This window comes from Chinchilla lanigera, unplaced genomic scaffold, assembly GCF_000276665.1.
Source record: "Chinchilla lanigera isolate Chin_1 unplaced genomic scaffold, ChiLan1.0 scaffold00099, whole genome shotgun sequence".
Taxonomy (NCBI): Eukaryota; Metazoa; Chordata; class Mammalia; order Rodentia; family Chinchillidae; genus Chinchilla; species Chinchilla lanigera.
The window spans coordinates 7340118-7357010 of NW_004955500.1; the positions used below are offsets into that span (position 1 = coordinate 7340118).

Consider the following 16893-nt stretch of genomic DNA (forward strand, 5'->3'; position numbering starts at 1 on the left):
CCCCCTATTATTATGTTATCCTTCTTTTACTGTTTAAATTTTTTAAAAAAGAGAGAGAAAGTGGAGAAACTGGGGTCCTACTCCCCACTTCAAGGGCACAGCTCCTGCGATCTGAAGATCTATTATGCCCCTCTTAAAGACTGCACCACTCTTGGGAAAAGGCCTTTAGCACATGAGCCTTAGAGGGAAGATTTAAGATCCAAACTGTAACACAGATGAAGAGAGTACAGTGGTGGTTACCAGAAGCTGGAGTGGCTGGGTGGAGGATAGAGTGGTGGTGAAATGTTGGTTAAAGGACTCATAGTTACAGTTACATAGATGGAATAATCTCATTGTGCATCATGGTGATGATAGTTCATAATTATATATTGTATTCTTGAAAAACACAAAAAGAATACTACAGTGTTCACATCACAGAAATAATATCTAGTTTTGAAGTAATAATATGTTAATTAACTAAATTTAACTGTTCTACAATGTACACATACTCTAAAACATCACTTTATACCTCTTACCGTGTAATCATTGATAGACAACTTTACCAATTTAAAAACTAATTTAAAAATTTTTAAAGAAAATATATGTACGGTTTCTTTTGAGGTGATGAAAATGCTCCAAAATTGGGTTACAGGGATAGTTTCACAACTCTGAGAATGTTCTATAGAGCACTGGTTTATATACTCTGACAAGGTGAATTTGTGTGTGGATCTTAATCTCAATAAACTTGGTAAAAAGAATAGGTAAAATAAATACAAAAATATACTTATGAATATATGTAGAAATATTTTAAGATAAATTTTTATAAAAGTTAATTGCTCTTTTAATACTCTGCTTAAGTAGCATGATTCCAGGAATGCAATAATTCTTCAACAAGAGAACACCTGTACCTATACAACTTATGGCTACCAAATTAAATAATAAAACCATACGATCATTTCAAACAATTTTTATTCCACATTTATTTGTTCCACTGTATTCTTTTTTTATTTAAAAAATAAAAGGAGGAAAACATTAATAGACAGACAACCTTTTACAAAATAGCAAAAGAACAGTACAGACAATACAGAGTGACAAACAAAGTGGTAGGAAATTAACAAACCAAGGACTCATTGACAGTTTCTTTCAGCAAAGAAATAAGAAGACAGTAGAACAACTATGTTAACTATCCTGTATATACCTACATACAAATTTTCTCCTTCTTCCCCTTTTCTTTTCCCACACCCCAGTTTCCCTTTACCCTTGAGTGTTTTCCTATCATTTTACATCCATTGTATTCTTGTTAGTACATGTTTACAATGCATAATGATTACATTCATCGGGGAGTAGGTACACATACATAACACATCTATATGGCTATTGTATGATGGATGCTATACAGTAGCACACAAAAGAGAATCCTTGTCCTCAACAGAAGCAGAAAAAGCATTTGACAAAATTTCTCACCAATTATTATTAAAAATGATTAGAAAAGACCTCTCTTGATTAATATAGTCACCCAGAATAGAACACCATCCTTAGAGCCAAAACATGAGAATTAGTCTCATGTTTTTAAATTTTTTAAAATTTATTTTAAAAATAAAAGAAGAAAAACATACATACAACAGCCATTGTTAATTTCCTACCACTTTGCAGTTTTCTCATTGATTCCAATGAGAAAAGTATCCACATTAGACATTCTGGCCATTAACTATAAAAATGAGATATATAAAAATTGCATATAAAAATTCTTCCCTTTTATTTAAGCTGAAATCATTAGATGTACATTAAAATTTTTATAAAAAAATAAAACAAAATTTCAAAACAAAATAATAGGAAAATAACAATAGTTAATACGTTGAGTACTGTTATTTTCAAAATAGTTATTCAGAATACAAGATATGGGCATAAAAAAATTCTCCAAACTATGTTAGCAAAAAACTTTATCTTCAGTAAACTAAGAGAAACTAGTACTATAACTCTTGTATTTTTCCCTTTTCTCTTCCTTCCTTTCTCCTTTTCCCCATCACAGTTTCTCTTTCCTTTTGAAAAGTTTCTTCCCATTTCACAATATCTATTGTGAATTTTGGATCTTATTTATTCATTCAGCTTGTCACACTAGGGAAACAATGTTATGTTTACACATGTGAATTAATTAGTGTCTATAAGCAAGTAACTAGAACTAAGAACAGAGCTCAACAAGGTTCATGGATACAAGGTCAAGATACAAGATACCAAGACATTTCTATATATTATAACTAACCAATACACTTGAATTTTTAATCCAATAGAAACAAAAACTAAAAAGTATCTGGTAATATTTCTGAGAAAACTTATGTATGACCTTTATCAAAATAATTTTCACCAGTGGTAGATCAGTCTTGGTGAACTAAAATGTTGATCATTTGCATAATTACCACCTTGCCCAGCTATAGCTGCAGTGTTTTTGCGTTCGTGTACCAGACTAGGCTGATCAAGAAAGGATTGTGATTTGCAAGGCAGATTACTGTATTTGTCTATTATACTTGAGCAGTGGGGCCCCTTTAGTGAGGATTTATCTTAAACATATTCTGTTTCTTACCCCATTACTTGAACACTCAAAATATACTTTTTACACAACTAGAATGTTGGTAACTATTGTAATGTTTTTGAAAAAATACTGAAGATGGTAGATAATGTCCCTGTTTTCTCTAATTTATATTCTGCACCCCTGAGGAATACAAACTGAAAGAAGGATGGCAATTGATAGCTTGTGAGTAAAAATTAAAATGTAACTTTAGGAAGAAATAATAATTTTTTAACATTATCAATTTAGTCCATACACCTATACCAAATCTCCTTCTCAGCAGTCTTCTAATTTCTTCTCATGATCTAAGGCATCGCTGCTGAAATGCTACTGGTTTCTTCTTGGTGTTTCCTGCAGACTCCATCTAAACTTGCTCTGACATTGGCTTGCTTGTGTCTGCTATTTCATTTCCACAGCTCTGTGAAGGCTGAGTGGCAGCATTTCTTGTCTGGTAATGTGTGTGAGCTGGGGAATCAGCTCCTGCAAGGGGTTCCTTCACATCTAGAGATGCTCAACCATTGGAGAAGTAGTTTGTAGTTTGTACACATATGTTATCTGTATTCTCCATTGAACCAGTCTAGCTGCAATAAACAGTTCCAAATATCACGAATGCTATACCTGAAATTCCATTGAGGTATCCATATATTTCTTTTAGGTCCTTTCCTTACTAATGACAGAATCTAATTCTGACTTACTTTAAAACATAAAAAAGACAAAAGTAGCAATAAATATTTAAAATGGGATTCATTGAGCCAGAGTAATGTACAGTGTCACGCAGAGGATCAGTTATTAAGCTAGTAAAGAAAATAGGCTTTGGTATAAGTCTACTTGGTTCTAAATTCTATCTCATAGCTTAACTCTGAGTCAGTTTCCTCTTCTCTGAAATAGGAATGAGTAAAACATTCAGTTAATGCATTTATTGTAATATTTAAATGGAGTAAAGCATGTAAGTAGCTTAACAGTGCATGACATGGCGCGAATATCTGAGTACGCTCTTATTATAATTCATGTTTATATATCTGGCCTTGAAAGAATAGAACCTAGGGTACCTCCTGTCAGCAGGAGCACTAGCATAGGCTGTACAAGTGCTGCAAATACAGTACCTGACCTTTCTTTTTCGGAATCTTTCCTCAAGATTAAAATTTCCTAGGACAGTAACATTGACTGCATACTGGTTCCCAAAACAGCCCCTCTGCCAGGAAGAATAATGGCTATGCTGGGGGGAGAGGCTTTGGACACCGTGATGAACAGCTGCTCTGGAACCATATCGCAGGCCCAGACTAGTTTCTGGCAGAATGGTAAAGATAGATGGAGTAGGCAGTACCAATGTCTATCATATCGTGTCATAATTATAGTACTTTTATTTTTTAAAATTGCTGAAGAAAATATACATCTTATGCTTCTATCTTCCTCTAAGTAGGACTAAACTGATATCATTCCAAGAAAATAACTTCCTACATTTTCGTAAGTATTTTTAAAGAGAAAAATAAGGTATTGTATAGATCCAGATATCTGGAGATCCTCCTCAATGTCTAGACACTGTTTATTGCAGTTGCAGCAAATTTGCTCATCATTCTGATTTTGTAGTCTATTATTTGAAAAGTGAAGAATATTTTCTCCACAATCTTCCCACAGCTGCCTTCACCTCCTTGTTCTTCAGGCTGTAGATGAGGGGATTCAGCATGGGAGTGACCACACTGTACGGCAAGGAGAAGATCATCTCTTGAATGGATCCTGAATTTGGCATGAGATAACGGAGTAATCTTGAGCCGTAAAAAAAGAGCACCACAGTGAGGTGGGAGGAGCAGGTGGAGAAGGCTTTGCCTCTTCCCGAGGCAGAGCTGATGCTCAAGATGGTGAGTACAATGCGAACATAGGAAAACATCAGAAGAAAATTTCCAACGAAATGCAGGAGACTAGAGCAGAGCAGGGTGGTAAAACTTGCAGATACATCTGAGCAAGACAAAGGATAGAGAGAGGGCAGCTCACAGATGAAGTGGAGGATGTTTTGGGCATCACAGAAGTGTAAATTGAGAGCTACAGGGATGTTGATGAAAGCATCCATAAAAGCCAAGCCCCAGGCACCTGGCACCAGCCCTACACACAGCTGTCTGTTCACCACCTGGCCACAGAGCAGAGGAGAGCTGACGGCAGCATAGTGGTGGTAGGCCATCACAGTAAGTAAGCAGGATTCGGTGCCCCCTGTGGCAAACACGAAGGAGACCTGCGCGCGGCAGCCCTCCACTGAGATAGTTTTCCTCTCAGACAGCAGCTTCTCCAACAGCTTAGGCACAGTGACAGAGGAGTGGCAAAGATCCAAGAAAGACAGTTGTCCCAGGAAGAAGTACATGGGTGTGTGGAGGCGGGAATCAGTACTGACCACCACCAGCAGCGTCAGGTTCCCCACCGTGGTCAGGAGGTAAATCACCAGGAACAGCACAAAGAGCAGGGCGTCAGTCTGGGTGTCCACAGGCAGCCCAAGGAGGGTGAACTCAGGGACAGTGCTGTGGTTTCTCCTTACCTTCAGTATTCTCTTTGGAATGTAAGAAATAAATTCGGTGAAGCCTCCTCTTATGCCTAGCAAACATCTAAGTGCTCTAACCCTCTTTTTCATTCACTGAGTATCACACCTTCTGAAAAATGCACACTCAGGAATGATAAATTTCCCTGAGTCTCTTGATTTCCTAAACCCTGTGATAATTATTTCTGCAACACCCTAATCCCAGATCAGTACCCCATTCATCTTTATTGATCTATCTTAAGTGCTTCAGAATTTGTTATTATTCTTTTACTGCTAGACCTACTTAAAGATTTTTTTTAATCTAGCAGACAGGCTGAGATTGCAAGAGGAAAAAGAAGAAACTGCCGGCACAGTGTCTCTGGGAGAGGCAGAGTAGCAGGTTTCAGAGCAGAAGCAGAGCGTGGCCTCCGGTGGGAGCGGGTTTGCTGCATCCATTAAACACACACGAGCTCAGAGGGTCCGCTGTTGGGCAGTAAGCAGCTCCCATCCAGTGGCTTCTGTTTTTCAGCAAATATTTAAGGGGACTCAAAAGTGGAACGTGAAAAGGAACAGTGGGTGGAGATTTGTAGAGCAAGGATAAAGAGAAACAATGAGAAGAAGGAAGCACAGAGCTGCCCCACAGGTGCAATAACTGACACAAGACACTAACCCCACGTGGGGACACACTCTAGCCATCTGGTAATTTGGGGTACAGCAGAGACAAGACCCTTCCCTTCTATTCATCTCCAGGTGGAACCTCACTCACACCCGAAATTTTTTAAACTGTAGGGAAATTTTCACCCTTATAAATAAAGGCCCAAGCATAAAGAAAATCTTACAAAGAATATTTTCTCAAAGGGCAAATGAAAATTGTGCCGTGACAGGGGCCAGATTTCTTCATAGGTCGGAACTTCAGCAGAGTACATAGGTTATATACTCTGCTAAAGTTAAGGGTATGGAAATAAATAAAATCATCACCTTTTTTTAGCCTATTGATGCAATATCACCATTCTCATGCATCATTTATTTAAACTCAGTCCAAATTTAGACCAGAAACAGCTCTGAGAATGCTATCATTATGTGTTCAGTTACTGATACAATTAAGTGGAGTATTTTCCAAAGAATGGTTCAGAAGGAGAATGGTACAAGGCTTTACTACTAAGACAGCAAACTGGCTGGGAATCAGTAAGGGATTTTAGACATATAAGACTTGCAGTAAGCTAGGTAGCAAAGGCCAGGGAGGAAAAGGTTGTCAGCTGGTGAGGTCTGCCCCAAAACAATGTCTCTTGCCCTACCCTGAACCTCCACATATCTCATAGTATAATTATAGGACACATCTATAATTAAAGATATGATTCATCTCTGAACTTTGCATGTGTGGAGTTCCTTTTGAATACCGGTTTGTCACTGGTGTCCTTGTTTTCCCCTGCCCAAATTTTGTAGACAGCTCTCTACTATTGACCTCCACAAGTTCCCAGGTTTCTGGTATGCGCATTCAGCACAAGAAACAAGGACTGTAGCAAGATATAGGAGAGATCTCATCTCATTTGTCCCACATGTAAAACGGAAGCTAAAAATGACAACCATGGAAGGCTGTAAACACTTACGAGCTTGAGTATAGTACTGATGACAACAGAGGTGCCGAAAAAGCATCAGATTCTCTTTTCTTCACATCAGGCCTAACTGCATAATTTTCCTAAAAGGAGGAAAAGAAATGATTTTGAGGAGCAGACCAAAATATCTTAGGTAGCAGAAATTAGCACCATAGCAGAGAGGACAAGGAAGGTACTCCCATTCCAGGAGACAAACATCAGACAAACGGACGCCAGGGAAAAGGAAGTGCCTGGCTGGAGAATGACAGCTGAAACTGAGGGACTCTAGTAGCGGAGAAAAGCATCAAAGGGAAGCTCACCGTATCCTGTCTTTTCCCGGTGCAGAGTACAGCCTGCTTTCTGGGGCAGTGAATACACTTCTTGACTCAGAAGAAATTCCTAAGAGGGAAAGTGTATGACAACTATCCAGTCTTAGGATTGACACTGCTTTTTCTACCTAAGACCTTTTGTGAATCAGGAAATATATATAAGCACAGTCCTCAAAATCACTTGCAAATAAAGACTTCAAAGCATTTTCAAAATTTTGACAGCATTTTTGCTTTTATCCCTTAATGACCCCTTAAAACCATAAAAAGAGGAAGACTTGAAAAGCCCAACAAAACTTGAAAAGCCATTACAGCAACTTCATTCATACTCCCCCAGCACAGCATAATGACACCATCACCTCTCTGTGGCTGTTAATATAGTGCTAGCAAAGAAGGCTCAGGTTAGGCATCCATAAGTGCTCTCGGTTAAGGTGGCCACTGGGACAGGCAAGGGGCAATCTGAAAGCTCAGGGGCAGCTGAGTCCATTCTGATTGTGAGAAAGTTCTGCCTCGGGAAAACTTTGGGCTCATTAGTGAAAAATGGTTACTAGCTGATTCCTCTGAGAATTCGAACTGAGGTTAAGTGACGCACAGCTTTTCTTCAGAATAGATATCTTACTAACACTATATAATTATATGTTAAAGACATAGTTATTAATATATTGAATTAATATACATCAAAGATATAATTCTATTATCACATATGAAATTATTAGTCAATGATAATTTAAATTTACCCCATCTTTACTTTTTTCTACTCAACTGTTACACATCTAGAACTGAAAAGCTTGATAACTAAAACTAAGCTTCCAATGGACAAGTTTGATACAAATTAGACAAAGATGAAGAGGTTTTGGTGAACCAGAAAGTAGAAAGGAATAGAGTGCTGGTGGGCAGGTCAGACTGAGCAGAGCTTTCCTTGCCAGTGGACTGTGTAGAATGCACTGGAGAATCTTGTCTTCTATTTACTATGGCTTCTGATGTTCCGGTGAAAGAACTGGAGAAGTGAGCTTCAGGCCAGGCTTTTGATCTGATCCTCAACCCTTGGTCAAGAGAATCCATCCCACTCCCTTTCCCTTCCAAATTTCTGGAGGAATTTCAGAAAACATTAGAAGCTGCATGTCCCATGAAGCTGAAGTCCTGAAGCAGCTTGTTGAGAAAAGAAATTATGAGAATGAAGTGGTTCAGAAAAAGCAATAGAAGAGACAACAACTTCAGTAAAATGGCAGAAGACAAAATAACCCACAAAATGGGAGCTAACAAAGAACTGAGAGACACAAATGACTGCCACACTGGACTGCGAGAGAGGATAAACACACAGAAGAAGTCCAAAAGAACAAAGAATCCTAAGAGCCTGCTAATGAACTGAAGCTAACTAATCTATTCTGAAAACTTCCCCCTCTTCCATTTCCCAAATGTCCAAAGACTGTACTGGCCAGCTTTATTTTATTTTTTTCCCTCCTGACAAATATTCCAGAAGCTGAGGTATGACTCCATAGGTGGATCCAGACTGTAAGATGCTGTTTGAGGGGCTACAGGGAAGAAACTAAAAGTGTTTTACTTTTTTCTAAAATGTTGGTCTTTCAAATGTAGCCATTTTCCTTATTATTCCTTTTCCACTTCAGTGTATTTGGTATACTGGGTTACTGGCTAGTACTGTATTAGCTCTGTGAAAACATATTTGTGAAAGGAATATGTAGGGGCTTCTTTCAAATTGTTGCAACCTTGTTGCATCTGTTCACTTTCAATCCTAATTCTGTCCCAATCTTACTAAATGCTACTTGGTTAATAAAACTGGACAGTAGCTGGAGATATAGCTCTGTAGCATAGCACCAGCCTGGCAAGCACAAGATACTGAGTTTGATTCTCGCTACCAAAAAAATAAATAAATAATAAAATAAAATAATAGCGTTGTTGGTGGAAAAAAAGATAGAAAAACAACTTCAATGTATAAGCATTTCCTTTCTTCTTGAACTCTTCCTCTAAAATTTTCATTTAGTGCAAGTCTTCTAGTGAGAAATTTCTTTCAACTTTATTTTTTAAACTCCATACTATTTTATTTTATTACTAATTATTATTATTTTAGTCACACATATTTATGGGATATAGTGCAATAACTGGATACATTATGCAGTATATGTGGTTTATTATTAATATACATAAGAACTCTAATGGGGAAAATGTTTTTTATTTAGTACTTTGAAGATATCACTCTATGTTGTCTTGTTAGTCTGACATTTCTCTTAAGAAGTTAGTTGTTCATGTAACTTTATTTTCTCTAAAGTTAGTTTTTTTTTTCTTTTGGTATTTTTTAATATTTTGTCTTTTGATTTTCAGTAATTTTATTATGATGTGATAAAGTATGGGTTCCTTTTTATTTATTATACTGTTGCCATATTTGCTTCAGATTATTTTTCAAAAACAGAAAAATGGATTTGAAGTTTTCTTTATATCATTTGTTAATCTTTCCCTCCCCATAGGTAGCCACTATCTTAGAGTAAGAACACTGCAACTTGCAGGAAGGAATACCGCCCCCCCCAGTGTCCACACTTTAATCCTCAAAGCCTATGAACATGCTACCTTATACGGCAAAACGGACTTTGCAGATGACATTCGGTCCCAGATCTTAAAGTAGAGAGATTATCCTGGACAATCTAGGGTATTCTGATCTAATCACATGAATCCTTGAAAGCAGAGAATTTTCTCCCATTAGTGTGAGAGACAGATGTCAAACGTGGAGGCAAAGAGAATCAAAGCATGAGAAGATCTGACCCCTCCTTGCTCAGAGCATGACACACAGACAGGGTGAGCAGTAACGCAGGTAGCTCTAGAAGCAAGAGCAGATCCAACGGGCAGAGGATGAAGAAACAGGAACCTCAGTCCTACAACCCAAAGGAATGAAATTCAGCCTTCATTCTGAGGCTGGAAGTGGTTCATTCCTGGAAATACAAATTAAAGGAACACAGTGCTTGCTGACACCATGCCTGCAGCCTGGAAGGACTTTAGGCAGAGCACCCAGGTGTGCACTCTGTGCTTGAGCTTCCTATCTACCTAACCAGGAGATGGTGTTAAGTCATTAATTCACGGCAATTTGTTACAGCACCAATAAAAAATTAATATACTTAATATACCATGCCTGCTTATATTCTTAGTACATATATTTATGTTTGGAACTTTAAATAAATGTCTATCACTGTATGTAACATTCTCGACAGAGAACTCTGACCTGTAAATTAAGTTATAAGCCAGAAGATGGAGAGAGGAGAGAGATAAGAGAAGGCCATTTTAACACACAAGCTACAAGCTAAATCAGCAAAGCAAAACAGGAGGACTCCTCCACTTTCTCTTCTTGTGTGCTGAAAATCACCCGTTGAGGCCATCTTGCCCCAGTCTGGTTTTGGAACCCACCCAAGCAGAAGAAAACACTTCTTATTCCAGGACTTTGCTCTCTTCTTGTCTGCCCCTCTTAACTTAAGCCAGTGAAGGTTCAGTGTAAATGATTTGTACCTCTTCTCTCCAAGTTATCATTGTAAAACACCCTGCCCCTGTAGGTCTAGTAGGCAGTTTCCCAACTGCTATGTGGCCATGCTGCTGGTGGCTGAGACAGTTTGTCCCAGAGCAAGTCCCTCACCTTTCTTGGGCAGCCTCTGTACAGTTCAATAAAGCCTTATTTTCAAAGGCCTTTTAGTTTCAAAAGTTTAATTTAACATAATGAAATTATTTATTTCTTCTTTCATTCAATGTGTTTTAAAATTTTGTCCCCATTGATAAATGTAGAAATTGTGCATTCATACAATTAATAGTAGCTTTTTAAATTATTATATAATGGTCTCTTTCATGACTATATCACACTTTATATAATTTTCAGAAGATTAAAGTACATGTGATGAATTTGAATAGCTTCTGGCTTACCTGTACATTCTATAGAATTTTCTATATAGACAAGCACATCATCTTGGAATAATAACCAGCCATTTTTCTGTTTCTTTTCAGTTATTACATTTAAATCCCCTCACTTCCTGTCTTGTCACACCATTTGCTATGTCTGATACAAGGATTAACTGTAGAAGCCAAAGAGGCCATCCTTTTCTTATTGTAATTGTACATAAAACTTTTAAAATGTATTTTTTAAGCAAAAATTTACTCTAGGTTTTAATCATGTTAAGAGAGCTCCCCACCATTCCCACTTTGCTAAGACATTTATAATGAATTGATGTTTAAAAGGAATAAATTTTAAGTATTGCATTCCAATGCCTTTTTTGCATCAGTTTAGAGAACATAATCTATCTTCACTTAAAACTTTAATTAGTGGACATAAATAAAAGATTTTCTGAACTTTAAATTAGAAAATTCTTTATAACCCAAATGTCCATCAGCTGAGGAGTGTTTTAAAAAGATGTATTTTTATACAATGGAGCATTGCTCAGCTATAAAGAAAGATAAACTCAAGGCTTTTGTAGGTAAATGGATGCAACTACAGACCATATTCATAAGTGAAATAAATCAGACTCACATATGTAAACATTGTACTGTCTCCCTGGTGTAAGAATCTGAAAGAGTAAATAAAATCTGAAAGAATCAATAGATATTGTGAAAGGGAAAGAAACCGCTAAGGAAGGAAGAAAAGAAAGAAGGGAAAAATATATATGATAGATAAGATAGTTGTGCTACTAATTAATTTCTATTGGTTTATTGAAAGGAACAGTTAATGTTTAATATTTTTTGACCAATTTTACATATTTATATCTGGTAATCTAAACAACTACTTTGAAGATAACAATACGCAATATAACAACCATTGTTGATTTCCTATCACCTTGTTTTAAAATTCTGTATCACTTTTAATGTTTTTTCTGATTTTTATTTTCTTTAAAAGAAAAAAGAAAATTCTTACATTAATAATGTGAATCTAACCACTTTAAAACTAGAAGAGTGGAGATAAAATGATCCCTTCTAACAGTCATTTCATATGCACATATATATGCATATTCCAAGGTTCAAAGAAATTAATTTTTCCAAAGCCTCACAGTTAGAAATTAAAAGGTAATGAAGAGGTTGGATTTATTCTCAAATTTATTTATATTGAAAACATTTTGCTTCTCTGTGCTTCAGACAACACATATACACATACATATGCACACACAATGTGAAATACCATCTATCTATAGCTACCGTCTACCAGCGTCTATCTATCCACCCATGCACACATATATATAATCATCTGAGGCTCATTTAATCTGACCTTGGGAAAGCAAAGCAGGTGATATTTTCCTGCTTCACAGAATTCAGACAAATGTCTACTTTTGATGTGGACAAGTTGAACTTAAAGGCTGTATAGGGTCAGGGAATTCCTGGCATTGCTGAGACGGAAAACAGGGCCTGTCAGTTACAGGAAACAAAGTCAGGACAGTTCCCGCTATTAGATTACTCAAATTTGGAAAGTTGCACAGCACTTTTACCTGATTTAACCAAAAACTACGGGCAGATTAGGGAGGCCTAGAGATGTGGAGCTTGGCGGAGCAAATCTGAAACTTGCGAACAAACACACAGATTACTTTTTCTTCTATTCCTCCTTCCTTATATGTTCTTTCTTCTTTTAATGCGACCTAAGATGAATGGTAATGTTAAAGATTAAGAGAAAAAATACAAAATCATACCTTGACATCTTTTTAACATTTAAATTACTATCTGTTTACATCCAGATGCTCTCAAACGCCTCGGGTGCTTGTGGGTTGGGCTTTGGGGAGGGTACTGGATCACGGCGTCATACTCATCCGTGGATTACGCCACTGGTAAGAGCTAAGTGTCATGTGGAGAGGTGAAGCCTGGTTGGAGGAAGTGGGTCCCCGGGGCTGTGGCCTGGAAGGGTCTATCTCTCACACCAGGAGCTGCTTCTCTCTGCCGGGCCCCTCTGCCACGCTGCCCTTCCTCCGAGCCATCTGACTATGGACTGAAACCTCTACAAACTGGAAGCCAAAAGGAACCTCGCCTCCTTTGAACTGTGAGCGTATTGTGTGTCAGTGAAGAAGAAAGTCATTACGACATTACCTAGTAACATCAGTTCCAAATGCTGTAGTCAATACAATACTGGGTAACTATTGCAACTTAGTGAATGATATATGATTAACTCGAGGTTATAAATCTAGGAAAACCTGGGCATGACTCCTCCAGCTTCTTCAGACCTTATGACTGGAGCACTACTGCCTCCTTGTGGTGTAGTTTCTCAATGACAAGTTCTGGTTTTACCAAATTTCTCCAAACCAGAATTTTGATGGCCTTCTATTAATCACCTTCCTCATTTATAGAATAAGGACAATCATAATAAACACTCCACTAAATCTGGCAACATTTGATAACAATTGGGCGATAACAATTTTTAAACCCAAGATGACTGAGTTCCTACCATGTACCATATGCTATTTTAACTGTTTTACTCTTATCTTATTTCTTCTCACAACGTTTATAAAGGGTATAATGCTGAGCTAATACTATGTTAGCAGTGTGTACTCAATAAATCATACTGTAAAATCCATAAAGCTCTCTCTACCTCAGTCAAGGAGGAGAAGTACATTTATGTAAACGGCTTAGCCAGCAGTGATGGGCTTGTACTGAGGAGCGAAATTATGTTGATCAACAACTACAACACAGCACAGTCACTTTCTGTCAGTGTGACAGGACTGTTGTGCTAGCTCGGAGGAGAAAAATTAATTCTGCATTTGGTGGCAAGGGAGATCTTTATAGGAAAGGTATTTAACTTAGCTTTATGTAGATAGACAAGTGTTAGGGGGAGAAGTGACAGAAAAATATTCCAAGAAGAGAAAACGGGTCGGTAAGAGAGAAGGACGTGAAGACGCAGTGTTCGGGGCATGAGCGCTGACGTCAAGCAGCGTCTGAATCCCAGCTCTGCTCCTTGTTCTCCTTGTAACCTTGCGCAGATTCTTCTCCTTCCCTGTCTCTTGGCAGAAAATGGCTCTGAAAATTCTTCCCTGTCACAGGTGGGCTGTGAGGACTTAGGGAAAAGTGCATATCCATTTACCATTGGCACAGCCTGACTTATTATTTCCCTCTGTCTAAATTGCCATCAGCTGAAAAAGTAAAGCAATAATTGTCAGTTTTTTTCTCCTCTTAAGAAGCTGAACAAGCTATATTAAATGCACACAAGCTATATTAAATCAATTGTAAGATGCATCCAAATCTCAGAAATACTAAAATATGAAAAATTTGTATCATAGAATCAATGAAATTACATTAATATCAATGTTAGAGCCAATCTGCAAAAAATCTTTAATATAATTCTGAATATTTGGAGTTGATCCTGTTGTTAAAACCCTTTCTTGCTGGTTTCTAGGATATCTTGTTTGTAACTCTTAAATCATACTTTAAAGTTAATGTGTAGCTGTTTGTCTCCCTTAGAATTATATGGTCTCTGTTTATCCTGTTCTAAGCACGAAGTGAGCATTCCACAGACTGAAATTAAATAGAATCTGACCAACTCAGGGGTGGTTTGGGACTGAGACATGACCGTTGAGACCACAAGCTAGAATTCAAATCCATAAGCTCAGTGCCAAATAAATGCGAAAAGCAATTTCTATCTGGACCCTCTGACTGACTGACACCTCATCTCCCCTGAACCCCAACCTTGTGCTTGGTGAGGCACAAAAGAAAAACAGTGCCACACGAGGATCACCAGGACTGCCTAGGACCTGATTAGAAACACAAAGTCTCAGGCTCCACCCTGGACCTGCTGAGTCAGAAACTGAGGCTGAGGTCCAGCAATCACGGTTTTATTACCATGTTTCAGGACTTGGCAGCCTTTCTGACAGCCTCCCAGATCCGTGGTGGTGCACCTCTGGCATGCGTGCCGCAGCGGGGCTGTTTATTATCATGGGAAGCTCTAAGAGGTTCGCCATCACCATCCTGGATGGCACTGATGTTTTGGTCTCAGGACTACACTTTGAGAAGCACTGAACTAAGGATAGTTGAACTCAAGAGCCTCAGACATGAACAATTATTCTGAGGGCCCTGGGTTCATCTGAGCCTCTGTCTGGTGGGAGAGGTAAGTCTGCCTGAATGCCCTGAAGGCTATACGCCTCTCTCTCTAGTCCTCTGCCTCCTTGGGCTGTGCCTCACTTTTCTCCTAGCATTCTATCCACCAACAATGATGCTGAAATATTGTCCTAGGGAGAAACAACTGTGGTCCCATGGAGCATTATTAGCCGGAGCACGGGAGGACTGAGGTGTGAGATCCTGACCAGGTGTCTTGGGATCTTGTTACTGCAGATCTGCAGTTGTCTCTTCAGGCATCAGCAGCTTCGGCCTCCTCAGCAGATCCAAGGAAGCTCTGTTCGGGAAGTATGTGGAAGTAGCTCCCCAGAGTCTGAGCCCTGGAAGAATGACAGAGAGCAAGAATAACCTTCCCGCCATCCTCCCTCACCTGGAGACTCCCAGAGACACTCGCCAGATGTCCGCCTTGTCTTCAGCTTCCTCAGAGCAAAAGTAACAAAAATGCAGAAGAGCAGGAAGAGGCCTTTGGGATTTCTTAGTAAGCTCCAGCCTGACCTACCATGGCCAATTATGTGCACAAACTCTCATTAGGCTCACTCTGAAGCCAATTGGGAGAATATTCTGGATGTAGAGAGTATTTGTTGACTTATATAAGAGAGAGATTAGAATAGTCAATGCTCTGAGCTATAAACATTAAAATATGTGAGCTCAACATGCATGGGATTTTAATGTTGCAGAGACCGGACGAGACAGGCTCCTCCTTTCCGTAACTGTTCACGCATCCTCTCTACCACTGTTCTGTGGTAAGAGCCAGAACCCTGTTTGCCTCCATCTCTGACTAACGTAATCATTTACTGCATTGTTCACTCAAACATTAGTGCTAAACCACCAAACAGCTTCTCAAGGCCAGGGACTACTATCCTCCAAGTACTGTAACTCTTCATTTTAATCCTTAGGACACAGCAGGTACTTAATAAATGCTTACAAAATTAGATAATGTTAACATCAGCCTTTTGATCTCTGGTCATTATTTTCTTAGGATTGACCCCCTCTCCACAGAAGGTACCTCAGTTGTTATTTGTTTTTATTTTTATATTTTAATAAACTCATGCCTCATCTTGGTGCCTCCTTACATTTTTAGAAAAACTCAAAGGCTCCAGTACATATGAACAGCCTGACCTGGACCTCTAGCCATCACTTTATAAAGACGGCTCCTGACTGCTGGTGGGGGAGAGTAAAATATCAAAAAAAATTTTTACAGCTCCTAGATGCCACATGGACACCAAGAAAAGTGCCCATTACACCGTACAAGGGACATCAATGGACTGGTACAATAAGAAGCAAAACAAAAAACCCAAAAAAACAAAAACCAGAAAGCAGACATAAAAATGAAATAAGCCTCTGTGGCAACCCCACACCCCAAAGGAGGGTCTGACCCTGCCCCTCACCCCAGAACCCCCACTCCCAGAGACCCCAAAGTACACTTGAATTAAAAAGACATAGTTCACTTGGGAGCTGGGGGCTTAAATCAGGAAAAGATGGTGGAGATTCTCTGATGGGAGACTGGCTACCCCTAAAATGATGGCCCCTAGCTTTGCAAGGCAGTCCCACCAAGGGTCTCCCATGGAAAAAGTGACACGAAACAGTGACTGAGTCATGGTTTCTATGTGCTCGAGCTTGCTGCCAGCACTTTGGCTGTTTGCAAACAATGCCTAGTCTGCACCCAGAACAACCCAAACCAAGGGTCCCTCAGGCCCTGAGGAATTGAAGATGCCACTGCATGTAAAAACTTGCTTGTGGACTTCACTGAGCTGCCCCAGCCAGGAGGCTATCAATGTGCACCTTCTCGGGATGGCTTAAAGCCTTCCCCACCCAAACAGAAAAGACACTAACAGTGACAAAGGGGCTGTTAAAGGATATCATCTCAAG

At 38.8% G+C, this 16893-nt stretch overlaps 1 protein-coding gene and 1 pseudogene across 1 annotated transcript; one reads left to right on the forward strand and one right to left on the reverse strand.

Moving 5' to 3' along the window:
- Positions 1-4133: 4133 nt before the first annotated feature.
- On the reverse strand, positions 4134-5156 carry LOC102025598 (olfactory receptor 8S1-like). The gene has a single exon (XM_005406712.1). The coding sequence runs from the start codon at positions 5154-5156 to the stop codon at positions 4134-4136; it is 1023 nt and encodes a 340-aa protein (XP_005406769.1).
- A 2774-nt stretch (positions 5157-7930) lies between these two features.
- Positions 7931-8349, forward strand: LOC102025925 (annotated as a pseudogene).
- The last annotated feature ends 8544 nt before the right edge of the window (positions 8350-16893 follow it).

What these genes read in the sequence shown, in the direction of transcription:
- LOC102025598 (XM_005406712.1), bottom strand. Translation starts at nt 5,156, where the DNA reads ATGAAAAAGAGGGTTAGAGCACTTAGATGTTTGCTAGGCATAAGAGGA.